At 41.3% G+C, this 14100-nt stretch overlaps 1 protein-coding gene across 4 annotated transcripts in view; it reads left to right on the forward strand.

Annotated features, from left to right (window-relative positions):
• The window catches only part of slc2a9l2 (solute carrier family 2 member 9, like 2), a 100787-nt gene that overhangs the window by 52528 nt on the left and 34159 nt on the right, over positions 1-14100 (forward strand). For all 4 annotated transcript variants that reach the window (XM_083971039.1, XM_083971041.1, XM_083971042.1 and 1 more), the window contains 2 exons: positions 2801-2902; positions 3181-3256. In XM_083971039.1, coding sequence (XP_083827165.1) covers positions 2801-2902; positions 3181-3256 — 178 coding nt within the window. The remainder of the gene's footprint in view (positions 1-2800; positions 2903-3180; positions 3257-14100) is intronic.

Below are 14100 nucleotides of genomic sequence, written 5' to 3' on the forward strand. Positions count from 1 at the left end.
TCACACTCTTGTGGCCCTTCGGCAAAATGAAGTCTAAACACAAACAAATTATCACGCAACACAAAAGCTGACCTTATGGTAGGGTTAGGGTCACACTACAACAGTGTGAAGAATGAAAATACAGAGGTACAAATGAACATTTACCCGCTTCCCTGATTGATGGACAGATAGTAATATGCAGATTGACAGATCTAAATGAATGTTTCGTGTTAACTGTGATGAATTTCTAGCCTGAGTAATTCTCAGGCCTCTGGAAGTTGTCTTTCCATGCTGTACAAATATGATTATCGACAAATGACTTCGTCTGGAAGCACTAAGGCAAAAATATCTTCTCTAATCTCCTCAGCTATGCTTCCCGACTACACAACATCAGTGTTCAGCCTATCGGTATTCTCCTTTAATGTCTTTGTCTTCAGAGGTAATTTGTGCGCTGATTGTCACGAGTGTGAAAACAATCACAGCGTCATTGTCGGTGTGCATCTGTGTGACAGACTTCTTCATTCAAAGCTTCATTCTCCCAAGGATTTATGCAGGGATGGTGAAGGGCCAGTGGTGCCTTAAGCTGTGGACAGTTGTCTGCAATGGCTCATCTGCTTCTTGACGTGATGAATAATGACCGGATGTTTGAGTCCTGCCAACCATGAGGAGCTGACGTCGTCGCTCTGCCAAGAAGTGGGATATTAGAGAGTGGCCATTTAATCCAGCTTCATTTGTGGTTAATTGTGTTTGTGTGCACAAAGCGTGTGTGTGACGCACACACTGGTGGTGGTGTTGATACATGGACAGGACTAGGTTTAAAGGGATAGTTCAACATTTTGGGAAATTGGCCCATTGTCAATACCCCTATAGTAGGTTCGTTACCTTTAATTGTTGGTGCAAGCTATTTTTAGAACGGCGGAGCAGAGCCGCGAGCTGCTCAGAGCTACGCTACGGAGGCTAATGGGGTTTCTTGGTTTCCCTCATCTAACTCATCAAATACACAATCCAACAACTCCAACACACTCTCGTGGACAAGTTGTGACCTGCACATTCACCACGCTATGAGATAATAACTGAACGTTACCAGACAGAGACTGCTTGCTGAAAAACTGCCCGCACTCAGCGGTTTTGCATGAATTTACCTCGAAAACGGCTCAGTCTCGTAATCTTCCGTTATTATCCCATTGCGTGGTGAATGTGCAGGTCACAACTAGTTCACCAGAGCGTTTTGGAGTTGTGGACTGTGTATGTTTGGGCCCATGTCAGATACACAGAAAGAAACAACTGAATGAGGATGCACACAATGATCCCCAGACTGAACGAGACTGGTGATAACTTAACGTACACACATACAATTCCCACAGTTAACTGACACTTCAGTGATCTCTGTCATACAGGTCTGCACACACACAGACACACACACGTACCCACCCACACTGAGAGGTTCATAAATATTCAGTCTCTCACATCCTCAAACTGTAATGAGCTGCGGCTCTGTGTGTGTCTGTGTGTGTGTGGCTGCAATGTGGGTAGTGTCTGGAAGAGAAATGTCTTGTGCCTTCAGGGACCAGTGGGATGTTTGGAGAGGCACACACACACGAACACACAAAACGGATAGACGTATCTAAATCAGATAGATTCTGGGGCATAACCTGCTGCCAGCAAGAAAAAGCTCAAAACGAACTCTGAAACTGAAGGAAAAAGCTTGATCCGATGCGTCTTGTGAGGTTAACCAGCTCATCCCTTACACCTCACCTATACACATTGAAAAGCACTTCACGTTATACCCTCTGTTCAGGGATATATGCTGTACAAACACCAGTAACCTTTTCCTCAACCTCATCAAATCCCTGTGGTTTGGTGAGTTGGGGGCAGTGCCATGAATACTTTAATCCCTTGAGGCCGTGATGGAGGAAGGTGTAGAGCCGAGGCTTTGCTTGGGTCGAAGCCTGGTGTTGATTGTGTCGGTGATAGAGTCTGGTCTCCATCCTCTGCCCTGCACCGAGTGACCCCCCACTAGAAAACACCTACAGTAGGTGGCGAGTGAGACGTCCCTGTGGAATTATTGATGAGCCATGTGCAGTATTGTGTATGAGTAAATCTTTGCCTATGTCACTATACGATCCATTATTTATATGTTATTCTTCACCACCGAATTTATGTCAGTAGAATTTACTGGTGGCTTCAAGTGTTAAGAAGGAGAAAACTGATACAGTATGCTGCCTCCTCCAGCAAATCGTTGCCCTCAGACTAGTGTTTATTTCTGTGCTCTGGACTGTGATGTAATGTTCCCATATAGCACACACACAGTATGATTTCAGAAAGCTCAGGCAGTGCACAGCATCTCAGAGAGACGGTAACCTATCGATCACAGTTAGCAGGGCGGGATGTCGTTAGATTTGGATGATATTGAAGATGTAGCTTAATGAGAAGTGATTGGGATACATCCTCTGGACACCATGAATATTATTTAGCACCGATTTCCTGCAAGATATGACAAGAGATTTACCTAAAAAAACAAAATGTCAACATTATAGTGAGATTGGAGAAGTCATCTGTTCAAAAAAGTCACATGTTCACGTCCGTCAATAAACCTCACACCCCTGGGGTCCAAGAATCCGTTAGAAATTTCATTACAATTCGTGCTGAGATTGTCGAGGTCGGTCTGTAACAAAGTGATGGATTGACAGGATGACTGACTAACATTGTCATCTCATGAGCCATGCCACTGGCAATGCTGTATATTATCAATAGGTCTGTAATCACAAGAGCACAGAAACCACCTCTGACATTAAACTTTATTTCTTTTTTTTTGTTCCAGGGCTTAGTGATAGAGAGAATCGGCAGGAAGCCCCTCCTCATATTTGGTTTCGCTGCAATGGCGTTCTTCTTCAGCCTCCTCACAGTGTTCCTCAATTTCCAGGTAAGCTGCTCCTCCTGCTCCGCTGACCTCTTTGTAGTCTACACACATGTACAGTGTATAGGTCCCCAGTCCTGCTGTGCAATTAGAGTGTGAACAAAATATCATCAGTGTGAACAAAATATACCACAATTCCCCTTGTGCCTTGGACATTGTCAATATTTTTAATCAATCTGTCCTCATTAGACCATAGGTAAAAAGGAAATAGCTTGTAATGAAGCAACATAAAACAGAAGATGCTGTAATAAATCATCTCTCTCCCTCTTGCTTTTTATTCTCAGAACAGCGTGTCATGGATGCCCTACCTCAGTTACGTCTGTATACTGGCTGTGATTGCGTCCTTTTGCTCTGGGCCAGGTAAAACCACTGACCTATATTACTAGCTCTGATTTCCCCCTGTTTCTCTCGGCCTATTCTTTCATTTTTCCTTTCTTTTTTTTTTTAATTCACAATCCTTCCCCTGTGCTCCACTTCAATTGAAACTGCCCTTAAAAGAGATTGGGTAAATACTCAAATTTTGTCAGATTGCTTAATGCAGAGTCTGCTGTGGTTCAGTGAAGTAGTTGTTGAATAATCAATTAGAGCGAAGTTGCTGTGCTCCTGTCATCACTTTTAAAACTGGGGGACACAGAACTGGAGTTTTGGTGCCTTTGAAAGGACTTTAATAATAGGAGCAATAGGAATAATCACACTAGTGTTGTGTCAGTGTTAGAATTACAGTCAAAGGTGCTATCATATATTAACATACTAAACAGGTGCCCTAACAGCACACATATATAGTATGACATAGAAGTAAATGCACAGGGGACAGGGTGAACATGCGCTGTGGGTCCTGGTGGGAGGTTGACTTTGACTTTCAAGGTGAGGCAGTGGCTGTCATCACACATATACATTCCTTGTGCATAACAATGTCTCCGGGGAGTGTTCATCCAACAAAGTGCCTCAGTATATCAGGATGAGATGAGAACAGTGGAGCATAGGATTGTGTGGGAAAATGGACGCTCTCCTCCGCAGTGATTCCATACAGCAAACTACAGGGTGTGCATTTAATTTTCCTTAACCTGGAAATCAATGCTTTCAAATTAGGAGAAGAAAGGGAACACACGAAACATACACTCTTTAACACCTCTACTGTAGCTTTTGATCATTCAGTCCATCGTTAGAAGGGCAGACTGCGGAGGGCAGATTGTTTCTCGTTTATTTCCACCACCTCCGTGATGATTTATGGCCTGTTGAATCAAACGAAGCCCCAGACTGCTTAGGAATAGTGAATGACTGGGAGGGAACGAGAAGAAAATTCACATGAGGGATCGTTGTGCTCAGAGCGTGTCAGTGGATAAACGAGCAGCCGAGATTCCTCTTCGAGCCATTCCACCGTGCAGACAGTGGCCCAGATATTTCAAAGTTTGACAAAGACACAAAGATTATATTGCTCCATGGACGAGGGAACGAGTGACTCTTGTTTTTGCTATGGTGAATATAGGGGCATCTCTACAGTATATGTGCAGTAGTTCCTCGTATGATATATCGTATGAAGTATAATGTATGTATATTCACCTGCACCTATGTAGTCTTTATCTACCTGCCCCGTCCCGGGGAGTTTTACCTCTGTTTCCCTCCAAATAACTGGAGAGATAAAACACAGCCAGTATTGTGAGATCAGATAGAGATTTCTGTAAACAAGTCGTCTGTAACAACATTTAGAGAGGCCAGCTCCAATTTCCAGTTGCCAGAAAATCCCACATTTTTTTATTATAGTGTTCGGAGAAGGGGATATGTCAATAATCAGTTAAACATTCAGTTAATAGGACAGCAGCAACCTGCAATTTACTAATGTGCTCAGTATATAATTACAGTCACTTTAGTAATTATTTTATTTTGTAACTATGATTATGCGTAGCGTGTATCTGTTACAAAGTGCCAAAGACTTGTGCGTGATGAAAGCATATTTGTGTGTCAGAGGCTGGTCCCACTAAATCCTCTCATTATTTGGGAATACACGCGTTGTTTTGTAGCTGAGGTGCAGTTCACCTCATTAAGCTGCAGGGTGAAGCTCGGATGAGATGTGAATCCAGCACCTGGAGCAAAGGACGTTGTGAGCAACAGCAGGTGTAATGAAATAAACCTCATTATGCAAAGAAGTTGAATTTTACCTTCGTTGAGAAGGCGTGGAGCACGCCCTGACATCAGGTTATTCTTCCTTTCCTCCTGTCTTTGCTTTGCTGGTTTGATAAACTTGATGTGAATTAGTTTCTGCACCACACCACTCATTAGCCTCAGACTCTTTTCTTCTTTGCCTTCATGTGTAGCCTATTGTAAACTGTCCAGATGTAGCCATATGTAGCATATACCTGCCTACTGGGCATCCTCACCGACTTTCCTCCTGACTGCCTGACTCACAGCTGCAGCTGCTTTACCTCTCTCCGGTATGGAGAGAGTGCATTTTCCATTTCTCCTTGTCAGATAATTTATGCTGGGTTGTTTCCAGTTGTTGCTGCAGTGTTCATCAGTTTTCTGTTGCCTGTTGCAAGTCTGACCTTCTGCAGAAGCTCGGTCAGCCTGATTCCCTATATTTCATCTGCATTTGGGCCTTGAGGCCTGATGCACGCTGCGGTCTGTGAGGGTCCTTGTTCTGGGAAGAGCAGCTGTAATCACAAAATCAAACCTGACATGCCATCTTGCTTGTTGGTCTATTATATTAAATCATTATCAAATCTGACTATATATTTTTTTTATATTTTTGTGATGTTGCCCTTATTATGTCTATATTCTGTGATAGCCTGTGAGTTGATGGCGTTTATGATTGGCTTTGGATCTCTGTGTGTATATGTGTGTGCCTGTAGGAGGTTCAAAATCTGTGTCTGTCTAGGATGTGGCTGTTGGAGGCAGAGTGCAGTGGTCAAACTTTCACTGTCACACTGTCAGCAGAATATTAACATCACCCTCAGATCAGGGATTGAATGCTGATTGCACATGTCCTGTTCTGAGCTGGGTCATTATCCAAATTTGTTAGCAGAGCTGTTGACCCTGACTGTGGATAGATATGTGCATAATGCTCTAATAGATGAATATAGTGTGTGTGTATATATAGATACTGTAGATGGGAGTTTATATATTTAAGGTGCCTCTTCATTGAAGAGACTGATTTGCTCTTCAGTGCAGTTTCCTGCTGTGATTTATGATGTGTTTTAGCTTTGCTTTTTGCAGTCTTAGTCCTGTGCTGTAAGGTCTTTGACACTGAGGTCAATTAGTCTTTATGTACTGTAAGTTAGTTGGTCTTCATCATTTATTGTTAATGTCTTAAATGGCAAATGGCCAGTTTGGCATCGGTTTCAATTTGTTCACTTTGTCCCCCTTCTCTCCCTAAGTGAGCAAAGTCAGTGTTTAATTTTTTCTCTTCCAGCACAATCTGCCAGATACTGGAGGTCTTTGTGGCTGGCTGCTTTGTCACCCTCTGTGATGATTAGAGACAAGAATGAAAGGGGTTAGATTAAAATCTTGATGTGGAAAAGGTGTAATTTACTGCGAGTCTGTGCTGTGTGCAGCAGTAAGTGGTCTGCAGTGAAGCCTGGGAGGCTGGGTTGGGTGAAAGCCTATTTTAAATGAATTCGACTCAGTCACTAAAAGTAGAAAACTGGAAATCAGCGGGTGTTTGATACCAGAGGGCACACTTTCTTTTTTCTCTCAGTGAAGAAACATACAGTACAAACAGAAATGTGGAGCTTCAACTGAGCTGGCTGTCTTTTGACAGTAATTACTACACTAATGTGCCAGATGTGCATTTTACAACCACACAGATAAATATATTATTTCATAACTGATCTTCTGCAGAGAACAGAACAGTATATCCATTTTTGTCAGATTGTAACATAATAAAACAAAATTAAAATGGCAAACCAATATAACTAACCAAATATAAAAGACTATAAGGAGAGCAAAAAAGTAGCTGAAATAAATAAAGTTAAAACTAAATAAGATAAAAAAAACAAACACGCAACCATACAGAACATTCTATCTGCCAATTGCACAATCCCTTATTGCGCTGTGTTACTGAGTGTGGTTATTGCTGTGGCGTAGAAACTGTTTTTTAATCCAAGACATATTCTACATGTACGTAGATGTACTGTACAAGTAGAATATACTGTATGTCTTATAGGTATTCATTCGTGTACCGGTATACATGTCCAGTGCAATAGATCAATGGAAGTACTGTATAATATCCTGAAAGGAAACGTGTGCATATGTCAGTTTGTTCTTAATCAAAGCATCTGCTTGTTCCACTTCATGCTTTCAACTCCCTTGAAACTATGACGTGATGTTGAACAACACATGTCTTCTGTCAAACATCTCTGCCCAGCGTGACTTCCGCTACATCTGACTACAGACCTAATTAAAATCTATGCATGTTTTACGTAATGCCAATAATATGTAATGGCTACATAACATCGTATACACTGTCTGCAGTACATTACATCACATTATAGTAGATTGGGTCAGAGCTGTGTAGTATATTTTTGCTTTTTCTGTGCATATTCATCATACACATGAACTGATGCAGAACTTTAATTATACACATCTTAATTACAGAAGCTTTGACAAATTAGCCTCTATAAAATAACAGATAAAACCCAGTTTTTGTCACACAGCAGCAGCCACCAGTTGTGATGATGTTGAGTCATGTCAGCAGGTTGTTGACAAACAGTTATCAATTTGCTTTTCGAGTATATGAAGTGTGTAATTTATCTAAGGTTTTAGTGTCTATAACAGTTGTGTGGTGAGACAGAAATAGCCCCAGGCTCTGGTAGATCTGCCATAGGCCTCAGTATTGGAGGGTAGGGTATCAATGAACATATAATCAAACTTTAGTAACGGTAGACTGCCCAGGGCGAGCAACGGAGGCGCAAAATACAACAAGTTGTAAGACAGCACATAAAAGTGTTGTGAAAAATACAGTTTAGAAAAAGGTATCAAATTCTTAAATTGTTTCCCTTTTGTGACAGATGCGTTTAATTACAGGCTGCATTTTTTTTTTAATAGTTTGGCTGCTCTATGAGCTGTGATACTGTTTACATGGCACGAGAGTGTGAATAAACCTTTTAAAATCCTGCACAGTGCGTGTGGCACGTCTGCTACAAATTACTTTGCTCTGATAAAATCCAGGATCACCTGAGGGAAAAATGAAGCTATTATTTTACATTTTATCATCCACAAATCCTGTGGAAAAAAAAGCGATAATACATGAACCCTGTGAACAGATGTTGTCGGTGTTGCTGTATTCCTCTGTGCATTAGAATCCCAGTGTTTTGCAAAAGCAATAAAAAACACATCAAAGCCGAACCATTGTTGTGGGTGACACTTTCCTTCATTATCATACAGTCACAATGTGGGTTCAGAATAAACATCCTCAGTGTAATGAATTTGTAATAAATTTGTACTGAGTCATGTTTTTAGATGATTTGGATCCACTGCCTAAGGGCACATGTTTTATGAGGCTTGCCTTGGACCATTCAACTGTTATTGATGAGGTAGATTAATTCTTTACTCTGGTCTATTAGTTGGAATAGTCTCTGATTGTTCTTCAAGGAAACTGCCCTAATTGTCTTTTTAAGGACTGTACATATTTGATAACGGATTTGATTATATATATTTCTCCCAGTAAGTGTGCATTTATTTTACAATGCAGTATAAAAGAGCAGATAAATACTCAAATGGACACTTCAGACAAAATCTTGCATAACTACATTGACCAGTAACTTTTCAACTCTCAAAATACTCAGTTTAAGCTCAGCAGCTTCAACAAGAATGAAGCTGTGACATGAACCCATTATATTAAAGCTATATTTTTGGTGAGATCCGTGCTGTTGAATCCACTGAGATCCATTATAACTGAAACCAATGACCTGAAAGAAAAGATATAAATTCGACTAACATAAGATTGACTGTCAAAGTTTTTCCACTCGAGCAGTGAAACTCAGACTCTGGCCTCAGCTGAGGTGCCACTAAATGCCCCCGTAGCATTTCGCCAGGTCACTGTAAATATTATTTGAAAGAGCAGGCCCAGACCTCCTCGGTTTGAAAAGTGCCTTGAGATAACTTGTGCTGTGAATTGGTGCTAGACAAATATAAGTGACTTGACTTGACCCGTTCTGTTAACACCTAATAAATTTTTCGCACATCCTTGTTTTTTCCGCACTTCTTGTTTGGCCTGTAATATACTAGTGTTGCACAGTGGTGGCTCTCAGTTATACCTGCAGGCACTGGAGTTAATGTGAGGAGTGGGTGGGCCGAGGCATAAGAATCAACATTCTGGTTAAGACTGGAGTTGTTGTTTTCTATGTGTATGAGAAGATTATTAATTATTATGACATATTTTAATCAGGCGTTAATTAGACTGTTTGCATGGCTGAACTCGCTTACGGTTTATTATTCATTTTTGACAGCTGCCAGATGTTGGCATGAGATTATTATTGTTTTTTTAATCAAAATTTTATATTTGAAAGAATCAGACTGTGTTCAGTGTATTGTGAAAACACCTGTCACTATTTTTATTGAGAAATTATTCCTCAAAATGTTAATTGGAAATGACCCACTTCAGTGTAATATGTTACTGTAATGTAAAGAGAGAAATTATAGCACTACTGTATGTAATCAGTGCAGGTCTCTACAGTAATTCTTGGAAACTAATTGGATGAGTTTACATGTATCCAGATTTGATAACAGTCACGACACTGATTGACTGAGCAGTCCGGTCTGGGAACAGTCCTGGGTTTTCCAGACCTCATTTCTGTTAAAATTACAGCAGCCACTGTTTTCTTGCACCTTAAATTCACCAGAAATCCTTTTTGTATAGCTTTCCACATATCTGTGCCTCGATACAATCCTGTATCTAAAGCTCCGCAGGCAGCTTCTCGGGTTGTATTGTCAGCTGTGACACCTCATGAGACAGGTGTGGGTCTTTCCAAATCAGTTCATCAATGTGATAATGTACAAATATCTCTAAAATGTTGTTTTTACTTTGTCGTAGGGGAGTAGAATTGTTTTTCTTCATTTTTACCCCACCATAAGGTTGCAATAAAACAAAATGTGAAAAAAAAAATCTAAATGGGCCGAGACACTTCTCACTGCATGTGCTGTTTTTGACATGCACCACACACACATGACTTCCTGTCAGCGGGGGCAGCTGCTGGGGCTCGAGGTGGGAAAACGTTTTTCTTGGGTATAGGCAGATTTTCAGATGGTTTCTGTCAGATGATTGACAAGTGGAGGTCCTGTCTACAGGAGCAAATCCATTCCTCTGCCAAACACCAGAACCTGTGAGGATCACCTGTGGTGCAGATACGTGTAGACAAGGTTAATTGGGTCTTTTTTTACTGCTGGAGGCTATAACTGTTTCTCTGCTGTCATTTTGGTGACAGTTGAGCAATTGGCCGACGTTTACATTTTATTTTTCCATACTGAACTCAGTTGGTGTTTAAAACAAAGGAATGAAAACAGTTTTTGCTTTGAACTTCATTCATACCCACCCCCACCCTACTTCTCCCTGCAGCCTTTACACAGTCATCTCATTAAGTGGGAAATGTTGATTTTCTTGCTGAGTGCTGTTGTGGGTGTCAGATTTTGCCACCTTGTCAAACCAGAAAAGAAAAAAAAAACAGTATTTGCTGGTGCCTCCATATGAAAACTAACAAGAGCACATGTAAGAAACATACTAACAAGACTAGATACAGCAGCATCATATTATTATACCACTGCTGGTGTCTCCTGCATTGGGAATACGATGACAGAAGTTGACACTATATACATTATACATTATACATGTGTGTGATATATATAGGGATCACACTGACAGAGCCAAATAAAAACATATTGACCTAAAAAGAAATTGGGTGAGAAACCTTTTCCTGTGTTTCTGAATGCTGTTCTTCTCTGCTGTCAGTATAAGTATAAAAGGCATCAACACTGTTCCCATGTGAGACACGAGAGACCGACACTCCCCCAGAAAGATGCACTGATGTGTTTGGTGGTTTGGGACGAGCAGCTTCCTCACCCACCATGGTTCTGGTGTAGTTTAGGGTATGAGCATTTTAAACCAGGCCACTTCATTTTAATATCTTTTCCAGTGAGGATATGATGACAAACAAGTGCAGCGTGACCTTTTAATTACTGAGACACCAAACTTTTAAGACTTGTCTGCATGGGACCCAAGTGGCGGACACATAGACAGGCGAAGAGAGGCAAGAGTGTGAACCGAGAATAATTTATTAATAGATTGGAAAAAAGCTGAGAGGAGAAGGAGGAGGAGGAGGAGGAGGTCAGGAAGGAGCTGTTCCTTGTAGAGGATGAGCCGGGCAGAGTGAGTCCAGAGCAGATCCAGTGTGTGTTGGGGGGTGATGAGGTTGTAGGGTGTCAGAGCAGGATGATGAAGGAGCAGCTGGTGGCCTGACCTCCCACACACCTGTCTCCAGATGTGCAATCAGGCAGACACATGACATGAAAACAAAACGAGAGGGAGTGATGGCGCCTGACATAAAGTTCTTCTTTATTGCCTTTGATGTCACTTCATCATTTTAATTTTGACGGTTGCTATTTTTGATTGGGCGTCATCAATATACAGTATTACAGTATATAGTATACCACAAGAGCAGATGCTTCTGACTGTTTGACCCGAGTTTGAGCCAAATATTATGTGCAAATAATATAATCAAAAGTTCTGGGTCTTTCATAGACGTAGTGTGTTTAATAATACTGTTTGGAGTGTAATTTCCTGCTAATCATCCCACTGAAGGCAACAATATTCTCAGCTTCTGGTTTGGTGCAGCTTTATGGTCCTGCAGCTTTTTATGACAGCAGCGACTCAGTTGTTACCACAGCATCAATTACTTGGATTTAGTTCCAGTAGTATCTTTCACATCACTTGCATGGAGGCGCCCGGTGTTTTCAGGTCCGTGGTTTTTATTTGGGGGTCTCTATAGAACAGGTTTGTCAGCAATCCACAATGATGTTCCTAAATCACACTGAGACACAACTGCAGAGCGTTGAGTTGAAGCTTTGGCAAACAAAATTCAGCCAAAAGTTTAGGACCCAATTCTCTCATTGTAACAGCAGATTGGTGCCGTGTTTACAATCAGTAATCAGTAACCACCACCTTGGTTATAATGCCAGAGCTGGTAGTTTCAGAGACTTAATTTGTGTGTTTGTAACAACCTTGAAGCTGCATCTGCACTCATATTTCACCACGTCAGTGTCTTGTTTGTCTTCTCTCCATATATGGTCACGTTGTTATTGTGTAGTTCCAGAAAACCACAATTCTTATCAACCTGTGGACACACACCTCGCTGATGCAGCACATGTAAAAGTGTGTGCTGTATTTTCTGCTGTAATGTGACATGAAATGACACAAAATAAACTGACTGGTGCAATATTTCATAAGCAGCATCTTTTTAAATGAAGTTCAGGACACAGGCACACACAGAGGCACGTGCATGCACAAACCATAATGATGGTGGTGAAATTACAAAGTTAAGTTTGATGTCTGAGGCATCCAGGTCAAGTTAATTGGATTCAGTACATTGTCCGTGTGTGTGTGTGTGTCTGTGTGTGTTCACCTCCACTCTGTCAACAGTGCAAAATCTAGTGTGGAGAAATGTCTGGTAATGTGAGAGTAACACCAGAGATATGAGGCGCAGTGGACCTCATTCATCAAGGTATCGTACTTACCGATCTAATCATAGTGTGTAATCGGTGTGTGCTCATTTCACAGTTGAAAAATTAGATTAATTAATCCTTGTGATTGACTTACATGTAAAACAGAGCGTTGACTGTTGCCTGGGATGAAAATAGACGCTTATGCTGTCGCCCTTCAAACTTAACACCTAACCATATGTGTGTGTGTGTGTGTGTGTGTGTGTGTTATTTTGGTGGATTTGTTCAAGCCTGTGGAGAAATCAAAGTGGCTGAAGCTCATTTTCTCCCTCATATCGCTGTGTGTTTAGTGCAAACTCATCTCTTCTCCTCTGTGTTTCTCGCATCCTTCATAATGTGAGTGCTCTAGAGATGAAATTTATGATCCAAAAAGAAAGTGAGCCCCTCGTTACTCAGTGAGGGATTAGAGGAAGGTGGCCCTCACTGCCAAGAAAGCATCACAATAAAGTTTACCCTTAGTGCATTTCAAAAGGGGAAGGCAGCAGTATTTGTGAAAAAATGAGTCAAAGTAAACACTGTTCAGCTCAGTTATGCTGAGAACAGTCTCACATAACGAGACCTATGAGTGCAGCGTTGTGTCAGCAGAATGGTCCACCCATTATCATTTAGCTATTGGTGGGACAAAAAATAAAACCACTTTGGCTTCTTTGCATTTATTTAAAGTTATCACGTCTCAGGCACTGCTGAGTTCAGGATGCAGTGATGGCAACTCTGCAAAACAATGTTGTGGCTTTTTTGGGTGGAGCATTTACCCGTGGGGAAATTAATGCTCGCCACAAGAAAACTCAACATACACCGACTTACTGAGGTTTGAGGTCACCACAGGCCACCAGAACAACTCCATGACCCTTTGGCATTGATTCTGCAAGTCTCTGGATAGATACTGTAGATAGATTAGATGTTGCAGAACATTGTCTAGCACATTTAGGCCAATAAGTGTTAAATTAGGTTTGGATCTGGTGACAGTTGATGTTATAGCATGAGATTCTTCTCACTGTAGGTGTCAAACCTTCAGCCATGTGCTCTTCTCCTTCGGTAGGCCTCACGTGCACTTGTCCACTTGAGACTAAGGTGAAGGACGACTTATCTCACCACTTCACTTTTATACTGTACACATCTCTGTACACCAGTGCTCTTTGTAATATACACTGCAGTTTTACAGTAATTATCGGACTCAGAGCTGCTACTTAATTACCAGTACACCTGACCTGTGTGAGAGCATCCGCATTCATGTTTCTCCACTGATTTGTTTAGATATTTGTTTTAATTATGTTGACTGTGTAATTGCATGTTCCAAACCCTCATCGATGCTCAATTAATACAGTGTGTAGGTGTCTTAGCCTGGAGGTTGTTTTGCAGGTTCATGTTGCAAAGGAGTTTTGCAAAGGGTAGAGGAAGCAGAGGGGGAAGTGACTGAGTGTGAGTGAGTCGGGCAACCCTGTGGAGAAGTCCTGATTTTCCTCATTGATGAGAGCTGCTATTTAAATAAGAGACACATG

The sequence above is a fragment of the Trachurus trachurus genome, assembly GCF_905171665.1.
Source record: "Trachurus trachurus genome assembly, chromosome: 5".
NCBI classification, from domain to species: domain Eukaryota; kingdom Metazoa; phylum Chordata; class Actinopteri; order Carangiformes; family Carangidae; genus Trachurus; species Trachurus trachurus.